Source organism: Zeus faber (assembly GCF_960531495.2).
Source record: "Zeus faber genome assembly, chromosome: 20".
NCBI lineage: Eukaryota > Metazoa > Chordata > Actinopteri > Zeiformes > Zeidae > Zeus > Zeus faber.
In genome coordinates, this window is record NC_137207.1 from 20,009,871 (window position 1) to 20,028,595 (window position 18,725).

The 18,725-nt window shown below is 43.4% G+C and overlaps 1 protein-coding gene across 1 annotated transcript; it reads right to left on the reverse strand.

Moving 5' to 3' along the window:
* Positions 1-660: 660 nt before the first annotated feature.
* Positions 661-18,509, reverse strand: dclre1a (DNA cross-link repair 1A (PSO2 homolog, S. cerevisiae); the record flags this gene model as incomplete). The annotated part of the gene is made up of 11 exons (XM_080021275.1): positions 661-833; positions 5,068-5,209; positions 7,527-7,681; positions 9,598-9,743; positions 10,546-10,689; positions 10,893-11,011; positions 15,732-15,865; positions 16,128-16,672; positions 16,781-17,573; positions 18,071-18,321; positions 18,442-18,509. 11 exons carry the CDS (start codon positions 18,507-18,509, stop codon positions 661-663), a joined length of 2,670 nt encoding a protein of 889 aa, XP_079877401.1.
* Positions 18,510-18,725: the final 216 nt, after the last annotated feature.

Here is an 18,725-nt window from a genome sequence, read left to right on the forward strand (position 1 = left end):
AATACACCTGCAGCATCTTAAAAGCTGAATTATTTAAGCAATCTCTATAGCCGTCTTCATAACATCATAAAAAAAATAAAATAGGGGAACCCGTTGTTGGTGGGGAGGAAAAAAAAAAGAAAAAAAAAAAAGGGGGAAAATTGGTAAAAGCATGTAAAAAACATTTATTAAGATTGTAATAAATAGTTTCATTGAGAATGGGAGAACCGGACCATTATCAGGCAACACAGACAGCAATTTTGCATAAAAAAAAAAAAAAAAAAATCATTAAATAGAGGTAGTCATTGTGAAAGCAGAAAAAGGTCCATGAACACTACTTCCAATTCATGACACGCACATATTGTTGATGGCATAATTAAAGCCAAAGCATTCACAGGTAGTGTGGATATTATAATTCAGCGTTCGCAGGAAGACGGAAGAAATGTTCGTATCTCTTGTGATGTTGCAAGATCATACTCATTACCCTGGGAAATTCAAAAGACACAATCAAGTTTCAGTTTTTTTTTTTTTTTTTTTTACTTCTGAGATCTACAAAAAGGAGGTCCGGGCTGCACTCAATCTGGTTTAAAAAAAAAAACAACAACAAAAAAAAAAACACTGTACAAAGGGTACGTTCACCTTCCTGCGGCTATAAGCATAACGGCTCCATTGGAGTTGATATCAAGGCTTGGGCGTGGCTCTGCTTTCCGCGAGCCACTCGCTGAAACACTTCTCCATGGCCTTCCGCCCCGACCAGCTGCCCGTGTTGACGGTGGGGACCACCTTGAGCGGCTGCAGCCACTGCACGAAGCGCTTCATCTCCAGAAAGCTGCTGTGCTCGCTGTAGGGGATCCCTGTCAACATTTAAATACAATTACAAGATCAGAAAGTTCAAATTTAAAAAAAAAATATATATATATATATATATATATAAGCTACTCACAAAAAGTTAGGGATATTTGGCTTTTGGGTGAAATTTCAGGATGAACCTAAAATGCACTATAACCTTTACAGGTGAACTTAATTTGACCTTCTCTAAACTTTTGAATGCACATGTCCAACTTTTCAAATTTTCAGTACTTTTTGCAGAACTTGCTGTTCTCTAACAAGGAGCTGAACGGCAAAATTCAGGTGTTTGATCCATGACTCCACCAATACATTTCCTGGTTCAATTAGAATTGGTATTTAAACAGTCCTCTTCATCATGCTGTTCACATTTTGACATCATGAGACCAAGACACCACCTAACAAATGATCAACAGGACCTCGCCATTGCGAGGCTTCAAACAGGATGTTCTCAGAGGGAAGTGGCCACTGAGCTTAGTGTCACAGTGTCATCAGCAGCTTGCAACAGAGATACAGAGACTGGAAGAGTCACAGAAAGGCATAGAAGTGGACGTCCTTTGGCCGCATCCCACACTTATGAGCGCTTCATTGTGAACAGTGCCCTGCGGAACCGGATGATGATGCCACTCAACTCCAGGCACATTTAAGGGCGGTGAGAGGCACCCAAGTGTCACGTCAGACCATTCGAAACCGTTGACATCAGCGTGGTCTACGTGCTAGATGAGCTACAAGGGTAGCTGACCACACCACCAGGCCCAGGCATCATCGTCTTGCACGGGCCAGGGAGCATTTATGTTGGATGAGGGACCAGTGGGCCTCAGTGCTGTTCTCTGATGAAAGTCGATTCACATTGAGCAGAAATGATGGCCGCCAACGATGTTGGAGACATGCTAGAGTCGTGTTTTCGGAAAAATACCCTTTTTTTCCTGGGAGCCTTGGAGACGGCAGATTACGAGCGTCTGTGTACTGGATAGTGCAATGTCAAGAAAGAATACTGCAGTCTGCCTTTTAAGAAGGGACGTGAAAAAACATCAGATCCAGCTAGACTCGTTAAAAGTGGAAGAGCATGTATTAAACACATCTTGGTTTCGTTTTTTTCCAAGGGAAGCAGATTACTAAATAGGAAATTATATTATTTATGAGTCTAATAGAATTAAGTACAAGGTTACTATTGTACAAGGTTGATTTCTGAAAGCCAAAAGGGAAAATAACGAGCTAATTTAAAAAACAAAAACTACGATCAATACTGCATTTGAAGGATGAAGCAGTTGAATTTTTTTTATATTTTGAAACGGCAAGACGCGCTGCATTTAGTCAATTTGTATTATATGGCGGACCAGGGGCGTGGTCAAGCCCCCCAGACAGGCGGTGCAGACTCCCATCCCATGGGGCGAGTCAACAGAGGGACTCCGCTGATTTGGCCGATGCCAAACCCAGGAAATAATAAAGGCGTTGTTGTCCCCGCAGTGAGGATCGGCGTGCCTGCGAGACACGTTTGACCAGGGCGAGCGATCCCGACACGCAAGTCGCCGGAGGCGACAGGGCGGGACCTCACTAAAGCGCACGGACTATTGTCATATTGGCCTGTGAGCCCATGATTTAACATTTTAACATTAGCCACCTTGTTGTTTAAAAAGACATTAAATACTCGCCAACCAGCACGGTTTCGCCTCTGCCTGCACCAGAACACACCTCCACATATTACTACACAGACAGAGCGGCAAAGGTGCCAATATACACACACACACACACAGGAAGGGCCTCTGCCCAGATGAGATGCTCCTCTCCTTTGTTGGGCTGTAGGAGTTCAACCACACCCCCCCCCTCCGGGTCCCCTCCCTCCGAGGGAGATTACCCAGAGTCCCCCTGCCCAGAGGATGGTCACGTCGCTGCGCCCAAGTCCCTCCTCCAAATGTGGACGCGCATCGTTTTAAAGTAATTTGAGAGAGAGCGAGAGAGAGCGGGACAAAAAAAGGGATCAGTCTGCCAAATAAGTGTTAAGTCAACCGAAAAAGCAGGTAGTGTACACATCAAATAGCATGTGAAAAGTATCGGGATGACACCACGGTGAAACATAGCAGGACGCAAACATGGCACGCTACGCGGGAGAAGCGTATCCCACAATGCATTGTGAGGCTAAGACGCCAGTGAGAGCCCTCCTGCACCTGGCATTTAGATGTGATCTGTGTCTAGAAACCTCATCGCGATAATGACGTCCCATCACCTGCGTTTGCATTTACACCCGGTGTCAATACGCGGTCATCTTGACTGAGCCACGTTGTGATGGGATACATGTATGCAAATGAGCCAGCGTGACCCGTCAGCAAAAAAAATTCCGTGGGCTTCCTCGGAGCAGACACGTGTCTGGGGGGCCGGACAGGGCCGCGGCGTTTTAGACGCAGGGTGAGACTCTCTCCCCCTTCCAGAGCGGCTGCACAACGACTCCACCAAGTTCTAAGTGTTTTTTCGTTCCGTCAACACGTGACAGGATGATGAATAAAGAGCAAATACAAACAACAGCTAGAAATGCGACAAGTGACCGGAAACAGACGTCACTTTGAGGGGAATATTGAAATGTTAAATTATATAAAAAGAAAAAAAATAGGCTAATGAATCCGCATGCAAACAGTTCAACTTTAACCCATTTCTCGATTTAGGATGAGGAAATAATAATAATAAAAATAATAAGAAAAAAAGAATGAACATTTAAGATTGAGGTGTCAAAAGACACATTCATCCATTATCCATCCATCCCTCCACCCACCCATCCATCCCTCCCTCCAACCATCCCTCCTGATCATCTCCATTCCTGATTCATGAGGGAGGGAGCGGGACCGGAGGGGATTCGAGTCACACGGGCTCCAAGCGAGAACAGCCTATAATTATCTTCGGCGGTTCATTTGCCTAATTTCCCGGGTTTGCAGCCGCCCAGTCCCATGAATACAGAGGAGTGGTTTTGAAAAACCTGTCAAGGAGCCGGATATCTGCAAAAATAAAGAGCAATTCATGCGAGCCGACAGGCCAAGTGGAAACGTCAGTCACGGCGGACTTCGACTCGACCGGTCCCGAAAAAACCCACCCCAAAAAAACGAAAGATCAGCAGACGCTTTTCCTTCAGTTTGGGGAGTGAGGGATGAAAGGACTGAAGATTGAGGAAATACTTTAGGGTGGATGTGTGGGAGTAAAAGACTGTCAAACCAGATGTCTGCTTCATCCTTTAGATTTTTTGGGGGGAGGGTTATAAAGCAACTAAGTTGAGCTTTGAGGCAAATCACAGTCTTCAAATTTATTTATTTATATATATATATATATATATATATATATATATATATATATATATATATATATATATATATATATATATATATATATATATATATGCCTGCCCTGTTCCCGCTTCGCTGAGAAAAACACTCACACGCACACACCTTCCCAGCCAGCTGCTGCTGCTGGTGTTATTACTCTGCAGGACAGGGGGTGCACGCTCACTGTGACCACTCATCCAGTTCTAATCACCTGCATCTCCTCTCTGAAGGGCGTCAACTGTGCAGTTTTCTGTGGCCATTTATTTTAATCCTCTGTCTCTGAATTGAAAGGAAAATTAAGGCCCTGCGTCCAAAATGGCGTTTTATATGCTGGTATTATTTTCCACGTTTCTTAAAGTCCAAATTGCCAAAAAAAAAAAAAAAAAAAAAAGTATAATACAGAATCAAGATTTTTTATTTTGTGCATTTTGGACCTCACGACATTGAAATAAGAAAATAATTTGCTGAGGAACGATGGTCATCCTCCATGGTCTCAAGTGATGACCCCAAATCTGAAAATGCATATAATATTAACCTCCATTATTAGATGCAATTTTGATAATCTACTTGTATTAGTTATTCTTACCCTGTTTGATTCATTTCATTCTTTTAATTATTCTACTTTCTTTGCTTTTTATTTGTTTATTAATATTTGATCTTATAATTCTAGCAGCCATAGAATGCACCTACTCTCCTCACACATTGTAGTCATGTTTTATTTGCACAAACAGAATATTATTATTTTGCTTCCCTGTTTTTTCCCCTCCATTGTATTGCACAATAAAGTATCCCTCTATCTAGTATCTATGTAAAAGCAACCGCTTATAATCTTAAAAAAAAAAAAAAAAAAAAAAAAAACCCTTTAACAGTGATACTTTTTCAAAGCACAACAGTACCATTAAAACACCACACTGTGACACCCCTCGTTGGAACGTACCATAGATAGTGATGTTGCCTCTGGTTTGGGGTTTGATGTCCTCCACCGACTCCACCTGCTGACTGAAGGTCCATCCAGTGGGTTTGAAGGCCACCAGCCGATCATACTGACCCGAAAACTTGCTCAGGTGGTCCTGCAGCTTCTGGAGACCCAAGGAAAACAAAATATAATAAAAAAATAAAAATAAATATTAATAATGAATTTATTAAACAACTGAGCTGGCTAGTTCACACATTTATAATGCTTAAACAGAGATGTCTTGAGTGCAGAGAATTGAGATTTCGAGACGGATCGGACAGGACTTTAAACCACATTACAGTGCTTTAAGCAGCATGCAGTTCCCATTGCTGGTGGCAGGGTCTGCCTTTCCCAGCAAAAACACAAAGATCAATTTAAACTTCTTGTGTTATTTGAAGTTCGCATGTTATTATACCTCTATTCATTTTTTGGGGGCTTAGCAAACTTCTTGCAAGGCTGCGAGTAATTAAAGACTTTGGATGAATCCTTTGCACAGTCCAGACTATTTTACACTGGAGAAAAGCCGCCGAGATGTTTTGCCGAGTAGGAGCATCTGAAAACATTCTGTAATATATGAATATTGCTGAAAACTAAATTTGTCCTGGAATAATGAATACTACCAAAAGTGCTCCAAGGAAGTACAACCGGTGAACCAGCGACAGGGTCATGGGCAACCAAGGATCATTGATGCACCTGGGGAGTGAAGTCTAGCCCGTCTGGTTCGATCCCACAGAAGAACTACTGTAGCACAAAGTGGTGAAAAAGTGAACATTGCTGTGATAGAAAGGTGTCAGAACACAGTGCATGGCAGCTTGCTGCGTATGGGAGCGCTCAGAGTGTCCATGCTGACCCCTGTCCACCACCCAAAGCACCTACAATGGACACGTGAGCATCAGAACTGGACCATGGACCAATGGAAGAAGGTGGCCCGGTCTGATGAATCATGTTTTCTTCTACATCATGCGGATGGGCGGGGTGAGGGTCCGATCTGATGGAACATCTGTGGGATGTGCTGGAGCAACAAGCCTGATCCATGGGGGCCCCACCTCACGACTTCCAGGACTTAAAGGATCTGCTGCTGACGTCTTGGTGCCACAGGACACCTTCAGAGGTCTTGTGGAGTCCATGCCTCCACGCGTCACAGCTGTTTGGGTAGGACGAGGGGCAGCGTCACAATATTAGTGGTTATTAGAGGTGGTTTTAATGTTGTGGCTGATCGATGTATATTTCAAATCAAGGTGACTCCCATTAACAGAGTCTGCTCAATGAAACTGCTGAAGCACCTTTTGTCCAAGGTCAGCGGAATTAAAAACACTAACTTCAAAATTAGCCATCTTTTCTCCTATGTCAGCCGTTCAGTAAATGTTAATTAATGGATTTTGCATCATGTCAGCTTTATCTGGTGTATTAAGACTCGCCCCCCCCCCCCTCAGAGTTTTGTCCTTGCAAGGGGAGATGCTTTGCTTGTAATTGGTCATCATCATTAGCATTTCACTAATTACTGAAACTCCCACCCTTGCTGTTTGAATATGGATGGAGCATGGGCAGAATCGTACAGGGCTGTTATTTCAAACCCAAAAAAAAATGGAGAGAAAAAAATCTTAAAGAACAGTCTCTCCTTCATTTGAAGTCAAATGCTCTCCTTATCTGGGTGACACAGGAGGTTTTAATAATAATGCTTAAAAAATGATTTTCCAAAGGGAGAAAAAAAACCAACTTTATAAATAGATTTTATCCACCATCTACTTAACAGTTCATTCAACCAATCGTCACTAAAATTTGATGAGGTCCACACTGACAAAACCCCTCCAATCATTTATGTCTTGAGTGAGCCAGGATCAATATGTTTGATATAAAAGTTCTTAAGCTGTTATTTCCGTATTTAACGTGCCTTGTTTGAAGTGGTAATCTGTGACAAATTATATATAAAAAAATAAAATAAATAAAAATACTATATTTGGCATTTTTAGACACTTTATGAAGCAGCCATTCAATGTATTTGTTATGCATGTGCTCTACACTGTTGTTTCCATTGTTGGTGGCAGGGTCCGCCACTCCCAACAGGAATACAAAGATCGGGCAACGCCAAAGAAGTGAAATGCAGCAGTGGTGATATAAATTAAGCAGCGTAGCTAGTTGTGATCATTAGAACTGTCGATACGGTTGAACATTCACCGGAAAGAACCATAAATTATCCCCACCACCTCAAGTGACCAAGAAAACAAATCAATCGATCAGTGGAAGGCAACGTTTGGAGAAAAGAAAGCCAAGACGAGGGTAAACCTGGACAAAAAACACATTGCCGTTTTCGAATGGAATTCGGGGACTTGCAGCGTAGTCCACCCGACACCTGACGACCGGATGGATTTCCACTTTAAGTAAACACCTCCAAATGTGTAGATAGTATTTTCTGAAGCCACGCGTCTCCTAGAAGCTCCTACTTTGACGTTGAGCTGCATCATGGGCAGGACGTGGACCTGCGCCGCCTTCCAGTCGGTGGTGATGAGTGCCCTGATGGGCTCCGACTCCAGGCAGCACATGGTGTTGTATTTGTCCAGCGACAGACACACTTTGGAGCCCAGGATCTCGGCCAGAGCTACGGGTGGAAGGAAGGACCCAGAGAGAGGATTTAGAACCGAAAAATACTATGATATAAAAAATAAAAAAATAGTATTAACCGTCACACGACGAGGACTCTGATTCAATTTCATGAGCAGAAATATCACCTAAATCATTATTAAATATTGAAATAACGCAATCACTGCCACATTAAGATGGAATGTGAAAAATTTGCTTATGATAAAGTTTTAGCGTTTTGGTTTTTTTTTTAGAGACTGTTTACTTTAGTCCAGTGGTTCTCAACATGGGGTCTGGGGACCCACCGGGGGTCCTCCAAGAACATCCAGAGGGGACTCCAGCGAAATTATAAGCAGTTAAACGTCACTGTTCTTTCATTTTCAAGACATTAGCGACATTTCTAATGACTGTTACGACCCTAGTTTAGAGTATAGACCGGTATGGCAGTTAGACCAAATCATACCTAACAATAACAATTTCTCAAATGAGGTTCGTTGCCGATTGCATATAAAATTGAGAATCAGGTCTCTAATCAAAGTGAGCTACTTTTTTTTTTTTTTTTTGGTATTTTTAACCCAGTGTTTCATCAGGTCGCCCTTGTGGAGCAAAGAGTGATTTCGGAACACGAGCTGAACTGGAACGGAGGACAGACGTGGAGCGGTTTCCCGACAAGGATTATATACGTTCTGTAGCTTTAAAAAATATATATATAACAAAAGAAAACACACACACACACACACACACACACACACACACACACACCACCAATTCTTCACACCGTCACTCTTAGAATCAAATGGAGCTTAGAGGAAGAATAGCCCCATCAACGGCAGAAAAGGTCACATGGTGATTGGAGATTACAAAACAGCCCACTCATTAGGTGTCGTAACAACAACAACAAAAACATGCATATTCAATTTGTGTCTTACACTCCTAAAAATAAGCCTGTTCACTACGGTGAATTATGTTTTGGGTTACTTATCTAACCAGGTTACTTCAAATAGCATTTGTAGCATTGGAAAGCCGACTAATGACTTAATCCACTACGCATATTATTGCTGCCTTGGATAACAAAAGAACGTTAGAAAGAGTATCAAATGAGACGGGGAAAAATGAGCTTTTCAGTCAGGATATAGCACACTCAAAAGCAAAACATACACAAAAACCAGAGGGTGTAAGATTAAAGAATTGAGCCTCTGTTTCGTCGAGGATAATGAGATAAAAGACGGAAAGGACTAAATATACCCAGTATATAATCCAAATTATTCATCAGAATGATGCAGGCCCACATTTGGAGGAATACAGCAAACTTTCAATAGTAGCACCATTCATAGTAGAATCAGACAAGTAAGGACTTCAGAGCAGAAGAGGACGATGGAGTGTCACATTCTAAAGTTATAAGTGGAAACAGCAGCTTCTTTTTGAGTGGAAATGTGGATCGTGGGCTAAAGATGGAGACTAAATTAAGCTATTGGTTCAATACAGTCTCACCATCATCACATTGTAATGATCATTACGTCGGCCATACTGTAATATGGAAGTCTTCATTCATATCCCCGTACCCAGGAAAACAACCCAACCCAAGGAAGACCATGGTAATTAAATAAGGTCATCGCGCGTGAGCTATAGAGATTTAAGGTTTAAATCGCCACCGCTGTATTAAACAAGCCCGTTGTTGTAACGACAGCACAATCCAACACTCTTCTTCTACGCAAGTACATTTTGCTTGTGTGCTTGCTTTTACTGTTACTATTTCATTGCCTTATTTATTGCAAAGCACTTTGAGCTGCATGTCGTGTATGAAAGGTATGAAACTAATAAAGTTTATTTTTATTGTTAGTAGTGGTACCTAACGACTTCAGATTTTGGGTTTGAAACCAGGGCTTACAAAAAAAAAAAAAAAAAAAAAAAAAAAAAAAAAGCCTCAAGGCTCACCTAGAAAAACCTTCTCCTTCCCCACAGAGTAGGATCCGCACACGATGAGGGTGCGAGGCTGGAGCGTAACCAACTCGAAGGCCACGTTGGCTGCGAAGTTGATCACCTCCTGCTGCCGCGGGAACGTGTACTCTGGACTGCAGTAGCTGGAAGGAGCAGAACAGCGGAATTAAATGCGGCATTATTGCAGTTTACTGCTCTGGACACAGGGGGGAGCAGCTCCTCTGCAAAACTTCTACTGCACCAGAGCAGGTGGAACCAGGTATTGTCGTGATGGTATTTCTACTTAATATTAAGAAATGTATTTTTCTTTATCCTAGAATGCATATGATGTGCCAAAAATTACCCAGTTTGTTTATTAATTATTTATTTTGTAAAAAAAAGAAAAAAACAACAGGAACTCCTTAATTAAGTGTGACTTTGATGATGAGAACTCATTGTTTCTCAATTACTTTTACTAAAAATAAATTTCTTCGATAAGTAACAGCTTAATAATCCAACATTATGCATAATTATCCAAAATATGCATTATGTCAAGTCGCCCATACATTTTAAGGTTAAATTATAAAAATAAAAAACACAGGCCATAATGTTCATATTCACTTCTGAATTAATAAAATTGTGGAAACAAGTTATGATCCCACGATTCAGTCAAAGACAATATAAAAATCATTTTAGAGCCTACAGCAGTTTTATTTTTTATACCATTAGTAGGATGATGAGATTTATTCCAGACATTGTGTCTACCACATACTGTATGCGTTTCACGATGGAAAATTAATTAAAAACAGCTGCATTTGCATATACTGTCATTTAATAGCACTTTGATTTAATGACTAGAAAAAATATTGTAATGTTGGTTAGAAAATCGTGCTATATTTTATTTTGGCACAATAAAGGGACGATTCACTGATATGAGAAAGCGAGAGAGAGAGAAGCGAGACTGACGTGGTGTCCAAGTAGAGGGTCTGCACCCTGCAGCCCAGCAGCTCGGGGTATCGCTCCATGGACGGATCGGCTCTGAAGTCCCCCGTGTGGAGGACCGTCTGTCCGCCCGGAAGGACCAACAGCAACATGGCCGCTCCGGGACAGCTGAGCAATGGAGAAAAGGAATAATAAGAATAATTCATATTGACATTTGGGAAAAAAAAAAATTGGTTTGATAAGTATCCTAGCAAACGTTTCTTTCAATCCCCCTCCATTTACTTATGAGTCCACAAATCAAGAATTCCTGATTTCTCTGGGGGGAAGAAGACAGCTGTGGAAACAAAAAGCCTGACGAGGAGGTTACTCACTGATTGGCCTCCAGCAGAGTCACCCTCACGCCCTCCACAGTGACCTGGGTGTTCATTGGCAGAACATGGACGTACTGCTCGTCCACCTTCAGCTTGTTCTTCACTAGGTTTCCTGTAATCTGGAGAAAAAAAAAAAAAAAAGACAAAATAAACCGGTGGCTACAAGAGGCGTCACAGATTTGAAAAGATAACACAGATGAAAGGCAACGTGTGAAAGTTATAAATGAAATGCAGCCGGTTAAGAGCATTTAAGAAATAAATCAGAATAGTGAGAAAAACAAGACAAAATGTTGCCCCACTTGAATAGAGAATGTTTGAAAAAAACACCCCAAAAAAAACTATGCGTCAATAGTAAAAGTACATAAATAGATAGAAAAGCAACAATAAGATATCCAGATTAGATGGTATTTATTAAAATTCAGGCATTGCAGCAGCTCAGTGGGGAACATGAAGTACAGCGTGAAGATAAAACATTACTTTCACCATATACAAAAAGAATAAGGAACATACAGCCCAACAAATTAAGATAAAATAAGAGTAATAATGGCTCAAGAATATACAGTATAATTTGTTCCAGTTGTTCGACTGAATTGAGCGGCAGCTTCCGATGCAGGATGTATTGAGAGGTAAAGATAAAATAAATCTGGTTAAAAGGAGGAGAGAGAAAAAAAAAAAAAAAAAAAAAAAGCGTGGTGTGGGTGGGGTGCAAGCTAAGTATGTGGGTGGGGATGCGGTGGGCAGCTGCCATCTTGCTTGTCACGCTCCTGCCCCAGCGTGCTTCTCGTCCGTCCAATATTTTTAATCCCACTCATTATCTTAGAACACATACACTCGCACACCAATCCCACCCCGAACAACTCTACCAGACCAGGGCCTATGGGGCTGGAGGGGTGCGAGTGTTTCAGGCTCGACTTGTCTGAAGGACTCGCACCCCCAACCACGCAATTTTAACTGCAATAGCCACCAGCACACATTGGGCACTGGGGCTTTCCTGGGTGGCCGGGTGGGCCCCCTGCCGGCTGGGCCAGAGTCCTGGTGGCTTTGCGCCTGGTGGCTTAAGGTGTGCTGCGACCTGGCGGGGCTGTGGAGAGCGCCGCCGGGTGCTTTCCGGGGCCTCTGGGGGGGACTGCTTGCCATTGTGGGTGTGGGTTGTGGTCTGGGGCGCGGCTTCTCTGCGGCGGGCACCCCAGGTGCTGGGGCGGGCGGAGGGCCTGTATACCTGCTGGCATCGGGGGGGGGGGGGGGGGGGGGTAACATCGAGGTGCCCCGTGCTGGGCACACGATGCTACCTGTATGAGCACTTGGCACTCACATCAGGTGGGGCGTCTGGTCGACTGTGGTGGGGCGGGCCTCCCCCTTTGTGCGGGGCGTGGGTGGGCATGGGGGGTCCTGCTGGCTCGCCCGTAGGGCGGGCGGGGTGTCGGTCTGTCGCCGTGGGGTTGGTTGTATGTGTGCGCCCCTGGGGTGCGGGTTGTTCCTCGGGGCTGGGCGTGGGGGTTGCTCCACGGCGCCCTGGCTTCTCTGGGGGTCCAGGGGTCTTCTGTGGCCGCAGGGCAGGGTACTAGGGGCTTTCCCGCAGCCGTAGGGTGTCTACTGGGCTGCGGAATAGGGGGGGGCTTCGGGGCCCCTTCCGATGCTTGGAGGCGCCGCGACATAATACCGACCTTCTACACCAGTACCAACTGGGATAAGTCATGTACACTCACCGGTCTCACACACACACACACACACACACACACACACACACTTTTCCTGGACCCAATTCACTGTTTTTCAATACATGTCATCCAATGTTTATGTGTAAATGTTGTTTGGTTTTATATTTGTCTCACCCGTGGGGATTCTCCCCTTTTGGATTAGTGATCAGTTGTTTATAGACCCAAACATGATAAATAGTTATTCAAAGAGGGGGGTTGGTGGTGGCTCTCTGTAACCAAAAACTGTGCTCTTGTCATCCTCCAGGTCATCCACAGGACAGAGTTATTGCAGCAGTTCTTGATGATTTAAGAATGAATAAAGAGTTGCATTGCAGGTTGAGAACTTGAACTCCACTTGCAGACTAACTGTCCTAGATGCAATGGCATACAAATACTCTATTGTATGCTCAGCATGCTGACAGCACAGGTAAAAAATAAAAAAGTAGGAAAAAAAATAAAAGAAAGGGGGATTCCACCACAAAGCAGCATTCACACTTGTTTACAAGGCGAGTTCCCAACTCATGGCAGAGTTTTACTGCAAGCTGCTGCCAAGAACTCGCTGGAAGGTGGAGATGTGAATCAGATTGTGGTTATTCTGCAGGCAAGGAACTTCTGTATTAATACCTGAGACCTAGAGTAGAATCTGCCTTTAAACATTCAGTTTAAAAATCCCGGAAAGACTCGAAAAACATTCCCTCTTGATTCATCCCTTCTACAACTTTTCTTAGCTGCGACCCAGCCGGTCCCCAGGTTCATATCCTGTGAACCATCCAATAAGTAGAACCTACGGGGAGTCCTCGATTGGGTTTTTAGCGCAGACCCGCTGAGACCGGTCACTCCCCCGCTATGACCCATTTGACGACAAAAACATTCCCTACTTTTCCATGAAGTGATTGTATTCGCGGTGTCAGTTGAGGTCCTAAATTAACGACTCCATGGCAACAGATTTTGATGGATGTTTTTCATGACTATTTCTGTAAAGGTGCTGAAATACTATGTGGTCAAAATTCACCTTAAATATTATGGTCGCTAGATATTTAAATATATTGCCCAACATTGCTTTCTTGTTGGGCATTTGTTTTGTGAATGAATTTAATTCTGATTGGTCTGTATTTACAGAGATTTTGAAGAGCCTTATTGGCATGTTTTTTTATTTGACATTTTTTCTGCTTTATTATTAATTATATTAAAAAATCAGATATAAAAAAGGTGAAGATGATTCCCTTCTCATGTTAAAATAATTAAAAACATGAGAAGGGAAACTCAATGGAACCAGGGCAGGCTCTGTTGGAATCAAACACATAACTGACATTGCACTCAGCCGGGGCTTCTCAACCTTGTTTTTGGGCCAGGACGACAAGGTTGAGAACGTCTTTACTCAAAAAGAATATTTAAAGTTAATATTTTTCACCCCTGCGCTTGTTGCCCCCATGTGACCACGAAACCTAGAGGCAGCTTCCTAGTTTGTCTAGATGCTTGATACCGGTATCTGAACATCCAATGTTCCAGCAGATAAAAGAAGCCACTGTACTCACACTGTCCACTCACCGTACCCACAGTGTCCTCACGTGTGCTCGCTTAAAAAAAAAAAAAAAAAGCTTAATTTCTCTAAATTGGACCGATCTCTGCAAAGGAGAGCCCGTGGCCCGGGTCGTGCACAGTGTGGGCTCAAGTCGAGTTCTTTGTCCCAAAATAAAGCGGTGTGTAGAGTGCCCATGTCAGTGTCCTTCCGCTGCTACTTGGACACCATCCCACCACTTTCAACAAGCAGAGAGGACTTTCTGCCTCTCACTGTTGCCACACATCCCTCCGCAAATAGAAACACTCAGAATCAGAGTGCAATTTCTAGCTAATCCCTGATAGGAAAGCAAAAATCGAAGAACACATCCATTCGAATCCTACTGGACATACTGTATATGAACATAAAATGCAAGTATACCTGTCATTGCATTGATACAATTTTTAAACAAGTTTGTTACCCCGCATGTTCTGTTTGTATATGGCATATCATACAAAATATGTAGTTCAAGTATGTGTTACTTTGACACATCTTTGGTATGAAATATTGATGAAAAGTGACCATAATGTAGGTTCACATATGGCTCATATTGTTCAAAAGATTCATATATAAAAATACATTGTTTTTTAAATTATCTATCATGACCAATAGGTGTACGTCAAAATATACTGTAATATATGGACATACATTAGTGGCTATAATATAATAACACTAAAGGTATGTTCATATATGAATATTGTTTGAGTCATATGGGATTGAGAGAGATCTTTTTCAGATTGAAAGAAACTTTGGCTAATCCCCCCCTCCAGATCGAACTAAATTTCACAGTAGTTTTAGTTTGTGACACACACTTTGAATTTATGTAAACAGAATCCCAAATAAAATATTTTTAAAAACAGGACAGCTTCTCAGTAAATGCTCAAATGAAAGTGCTTCTTGAAGAGTTTGTTGCCCTCTTGAATCAAGCAATTAGGGAAAAAAAAAACAAAAAAAAAAAACGGCTGTTTATTAATCTGTTCAATTCCAAATGCATTTTAAACTGAGTGATAGAAATGAACTGAAGGCAACCCTGCAAGATAAAGCCGTGGGCAAATTAGAATTCATAGCTGGAAAATGCAGCAAAGTTCATTAGATGGGTTCATTAGAGCCAGCGCAGTGTATCGTGATAACAAATGGATGAGTCATTTTTATTTCTTTACATTCTGGAGGAGGAGGATGACACTTAACAGGAACACAATGCAGGATTATTTTATTGGATGGAAATAAATTCTGCTTTTCAGAGCGGTAGCAGTGAACCTCCGGGCCATTCGATTGCATATTTTGACATTTGCACAACTTTTCTCTGGGACTGAAGATACTCTTTACGCTCGCATTGCAATTTAAATTCTGTGTTATTTCGGCAATCTAGTGATGGAGCGCATTTCTCGTAAGAGTGTATAGCTTGTAAAAGATGGAAGGACCTGGACAGATCATATTGAACAGAATACAGTGTTATGTAACTGCGGTGAACTTCATAAAGCAGCGTAGGAAGTTGGGGTCAATAAACTGTATAGTCACAAAAAAGAACAAAGACGACAAGCTTCTGAGAAAATGAAGCGACTGCCCGATGAAGAGTCGACTTACTCTGTTACAGTAGATGTGAAAGGTGGATTTCTTCTTCAAGCCGCCATAGTGGTCTGAATGGAAGTGAGTGAGGAAGTAGGCGGAGATGCCCTCTACCTCTCCGTAAGAGAATGCGTCTACGGCAAACCTGGTGCCTGAAAAAAGTAAAGAAAATCTATGGTTAAATGAATCAAAAATAAGCAGAGATATACATTTTTGGTTTTATGGCAAAAAATAACAGGGAAAAGACACTGAACATTGAATTTCTATTACCGTATTTTTTATTTTTTCCATCAACAGAATATATTTGAAAAATAAATATATTAAAAAGATTACAGTGCCTAAATATGTAAAGATTTCAATTACATACAGGTATTTGCAATTCTGTTTAAGTTTTTACAAATTCTTCCCACTCACCTGGAATTTTCTTGTAGAACGGGCAGGTCCTCGGCCCCTCCTGTTCTCCACCCGTGCTCCACCTGTTCCACCTTCTCCTTCCCGTTTTCCTTCCGCCTCTCCCAACTACCACCGGAGGACTCGCCAGTCCTCCATCATCAACAACCCCCTGGTCCGTCTGCGTGTCTGTGGCGACCCTGCTCTTCATCCGCCTCTCGCCCCTTTCGCCCCTCTCTCTCCTTCTTCTCCCCATTTGCGACCCCCCGTTGGGTGCAGCTTCACCCCGAGTGGTGTTATGGTCCTGCGATCCGCTCCCAGTCTCCACCTGCACCTGCACCTGCTGCTGCCGCTCGTCCTTGAGGGGCTTGAGCCCAAAAAACAACCCGATGTCCATCTGCTTCAGGGAGGATGTTTGACCTCCCTTGCACTGGCTCCTACGAGGTGCCATCGTCTGGGAGGTTTGCAGGGAAGAGGAGAAGGTGGAGGACGGGGCTGAAAGTGCTGGAGTTGGTTCTGGTGGAACACTGTTGTTGTTGGTGGTGTTGTTGTTGTTGTTGTTCAGAGTTCTGGAATGGAAATTGTTTGAGAGGGTTTGTCGGAGACGTTCTAAAACGGCCCTCTGCGGTGACTGTACACTGGTTGGGTGTCCATGTGGTTGCTTGTCAGTTATAGACCTGGAGGAGTTTTCAGCTGCAGCCGGCAGATCGTTGGGTGCCAATGAGCAAACCGGCTCCAGCTGGAGGTTGTTGGGAGGAGCTGAGGCCGGTTCTCTCTCTGGAACACCGTCCGTTTGAGTTTCAGTTTCAAGGTGATCGATGAAGTCACAGAGGAGCTCGTCTTCATCGCTGAACAGCATCAGGGAGTCTTCCTCCTCGAGCTCGAACGTGCTCGGTGGAAAGGGGGATTTTCCGGGTTCGCCATCGCTGGTCTCTGCGGGGAACTCGGAAAGAGCGGAGTAGGAGATCACATCGTCACGGTGAGGCGATAGCTCACCGTTCACGGCCCCTTTTTCACAGGCTTGGCCTTCCTTGCCTGTATTCTGAGAAGTTGATGACAGCCCTGAGTTGCTTTCCTGCGAAGAGGCAGCAGACTTCCGTCCCCGAGTGGAGGACGACCAGCCTTTTTTCTTCTTCAGATCCTCAGGGCCGGGGGAGCGTAGGCGCAGAAAGACGCTTTTCAATTTCGTAGGAGTTAATCCGCTGAGATTACCGACGGGGGAGGCGCTGAGATCGGACTGGGACGAGAGGTTGAGGGCGCTGTCCTGTGAGCTCTCGAAAATGGAGCTGACATCATGGCTTTTAACTGGCGAGGCTGGACTGCAGCTCGTCTCCCCACAAGTCTCTACCCCCTGGGAGAGATGGAAGAGTATCGTGTCACTGGTCGCCCGACTGTGGGCCAGCAGCGTGTGACCGTATCTCCTGTAATGGTTGGGGATCGTCGAGGAGCACTGAAGGCCATCAGGGCATTCTGAATAAAGGGGAGAAAATGCGGTAACAATAGTATTCAATTATAAAAGTACATTAAAAGAAAAATACAACAAGCCACTGTACAATAAAACCAGACTACATAAATAGAATACACTTAAGGGAATATAATAAATAAAGAATAAAGGTTATTAGACTTCACCAAGGCATCTCTTATTGCTTTCAGATTGTCTTATAATTTATTTAAACCATTTTTATATGGACTGCTATATGCCTTTTGGGTATGTTGGAAATGGACTTGAGAAGGCAGGTTTGGCAAATTGGAGATACTTAAGAAATTAACATTTTTAGCTTTTAGGAAACATTGGGCCAAAATCCCAGACGATATCTACTCTCATAGCATGATATTACAACAACATTGCATATCCCAAATCGGATGGCACTTAACTGTATGAAACCGAAGTACAGGCTCATGATAAAAACAACAGTTTACAGTATATAGATCAGTTGGTCAAAGAGGGAATGTGCTTGTGTGTGTACCTGTGCTGGCATCCCTTGGGGCATCCAGACACTCAGCGACATGCCAGCTTTGGGACTGTACCACCAGGATGGAGAATGGCATCTGACACATTGGACAGAACAAGTCCCCATCGCCAGAGGAGCCCTCCGCGGCATTATCATTGTTGTCATTGTTAGTCTGGGAGGACAGGGTTGATGCCGACTCCGGTGGTGCCTTCCCTTCCTTATTCTGACCGGGACCCTTGACAGGCGCCTGGGTGGAAGCCCCGTCCCTGAGTGGGAGAGAGGCCCGTCTCTTCCCTGTTATACTGGTAGAGGGGCATGGCCTCCTGGCCGTAGTTTCCTTGCGGGACCGGGCTCCCTGGTCCTGGTCCTGGTCCTGGTCCTGCTTCTGGTTCTTCTTTTTCTTTCTCAGAGGTTTATATTCCCATATGTCATCCTCGTGGTCCTTCTGTGACATTTGGGGTTGAAGGTGTGTTGTTGTTGTTGTTGTTGTTGTTGTTGTTGTTGTTGTTGTGATGCCGCTGCCTCTTCCGAGCCACAAAACAACACATACAGTCGTCTGTCCGACATTCGTCTGTATATTTAAACACTCCGTCAGGAGCTAACGTTGTTAAGACGCATCGTGGTTTATTTTTGGGCGTTTTAAAAAAAAAAACGTTAAAAGAATTCGACG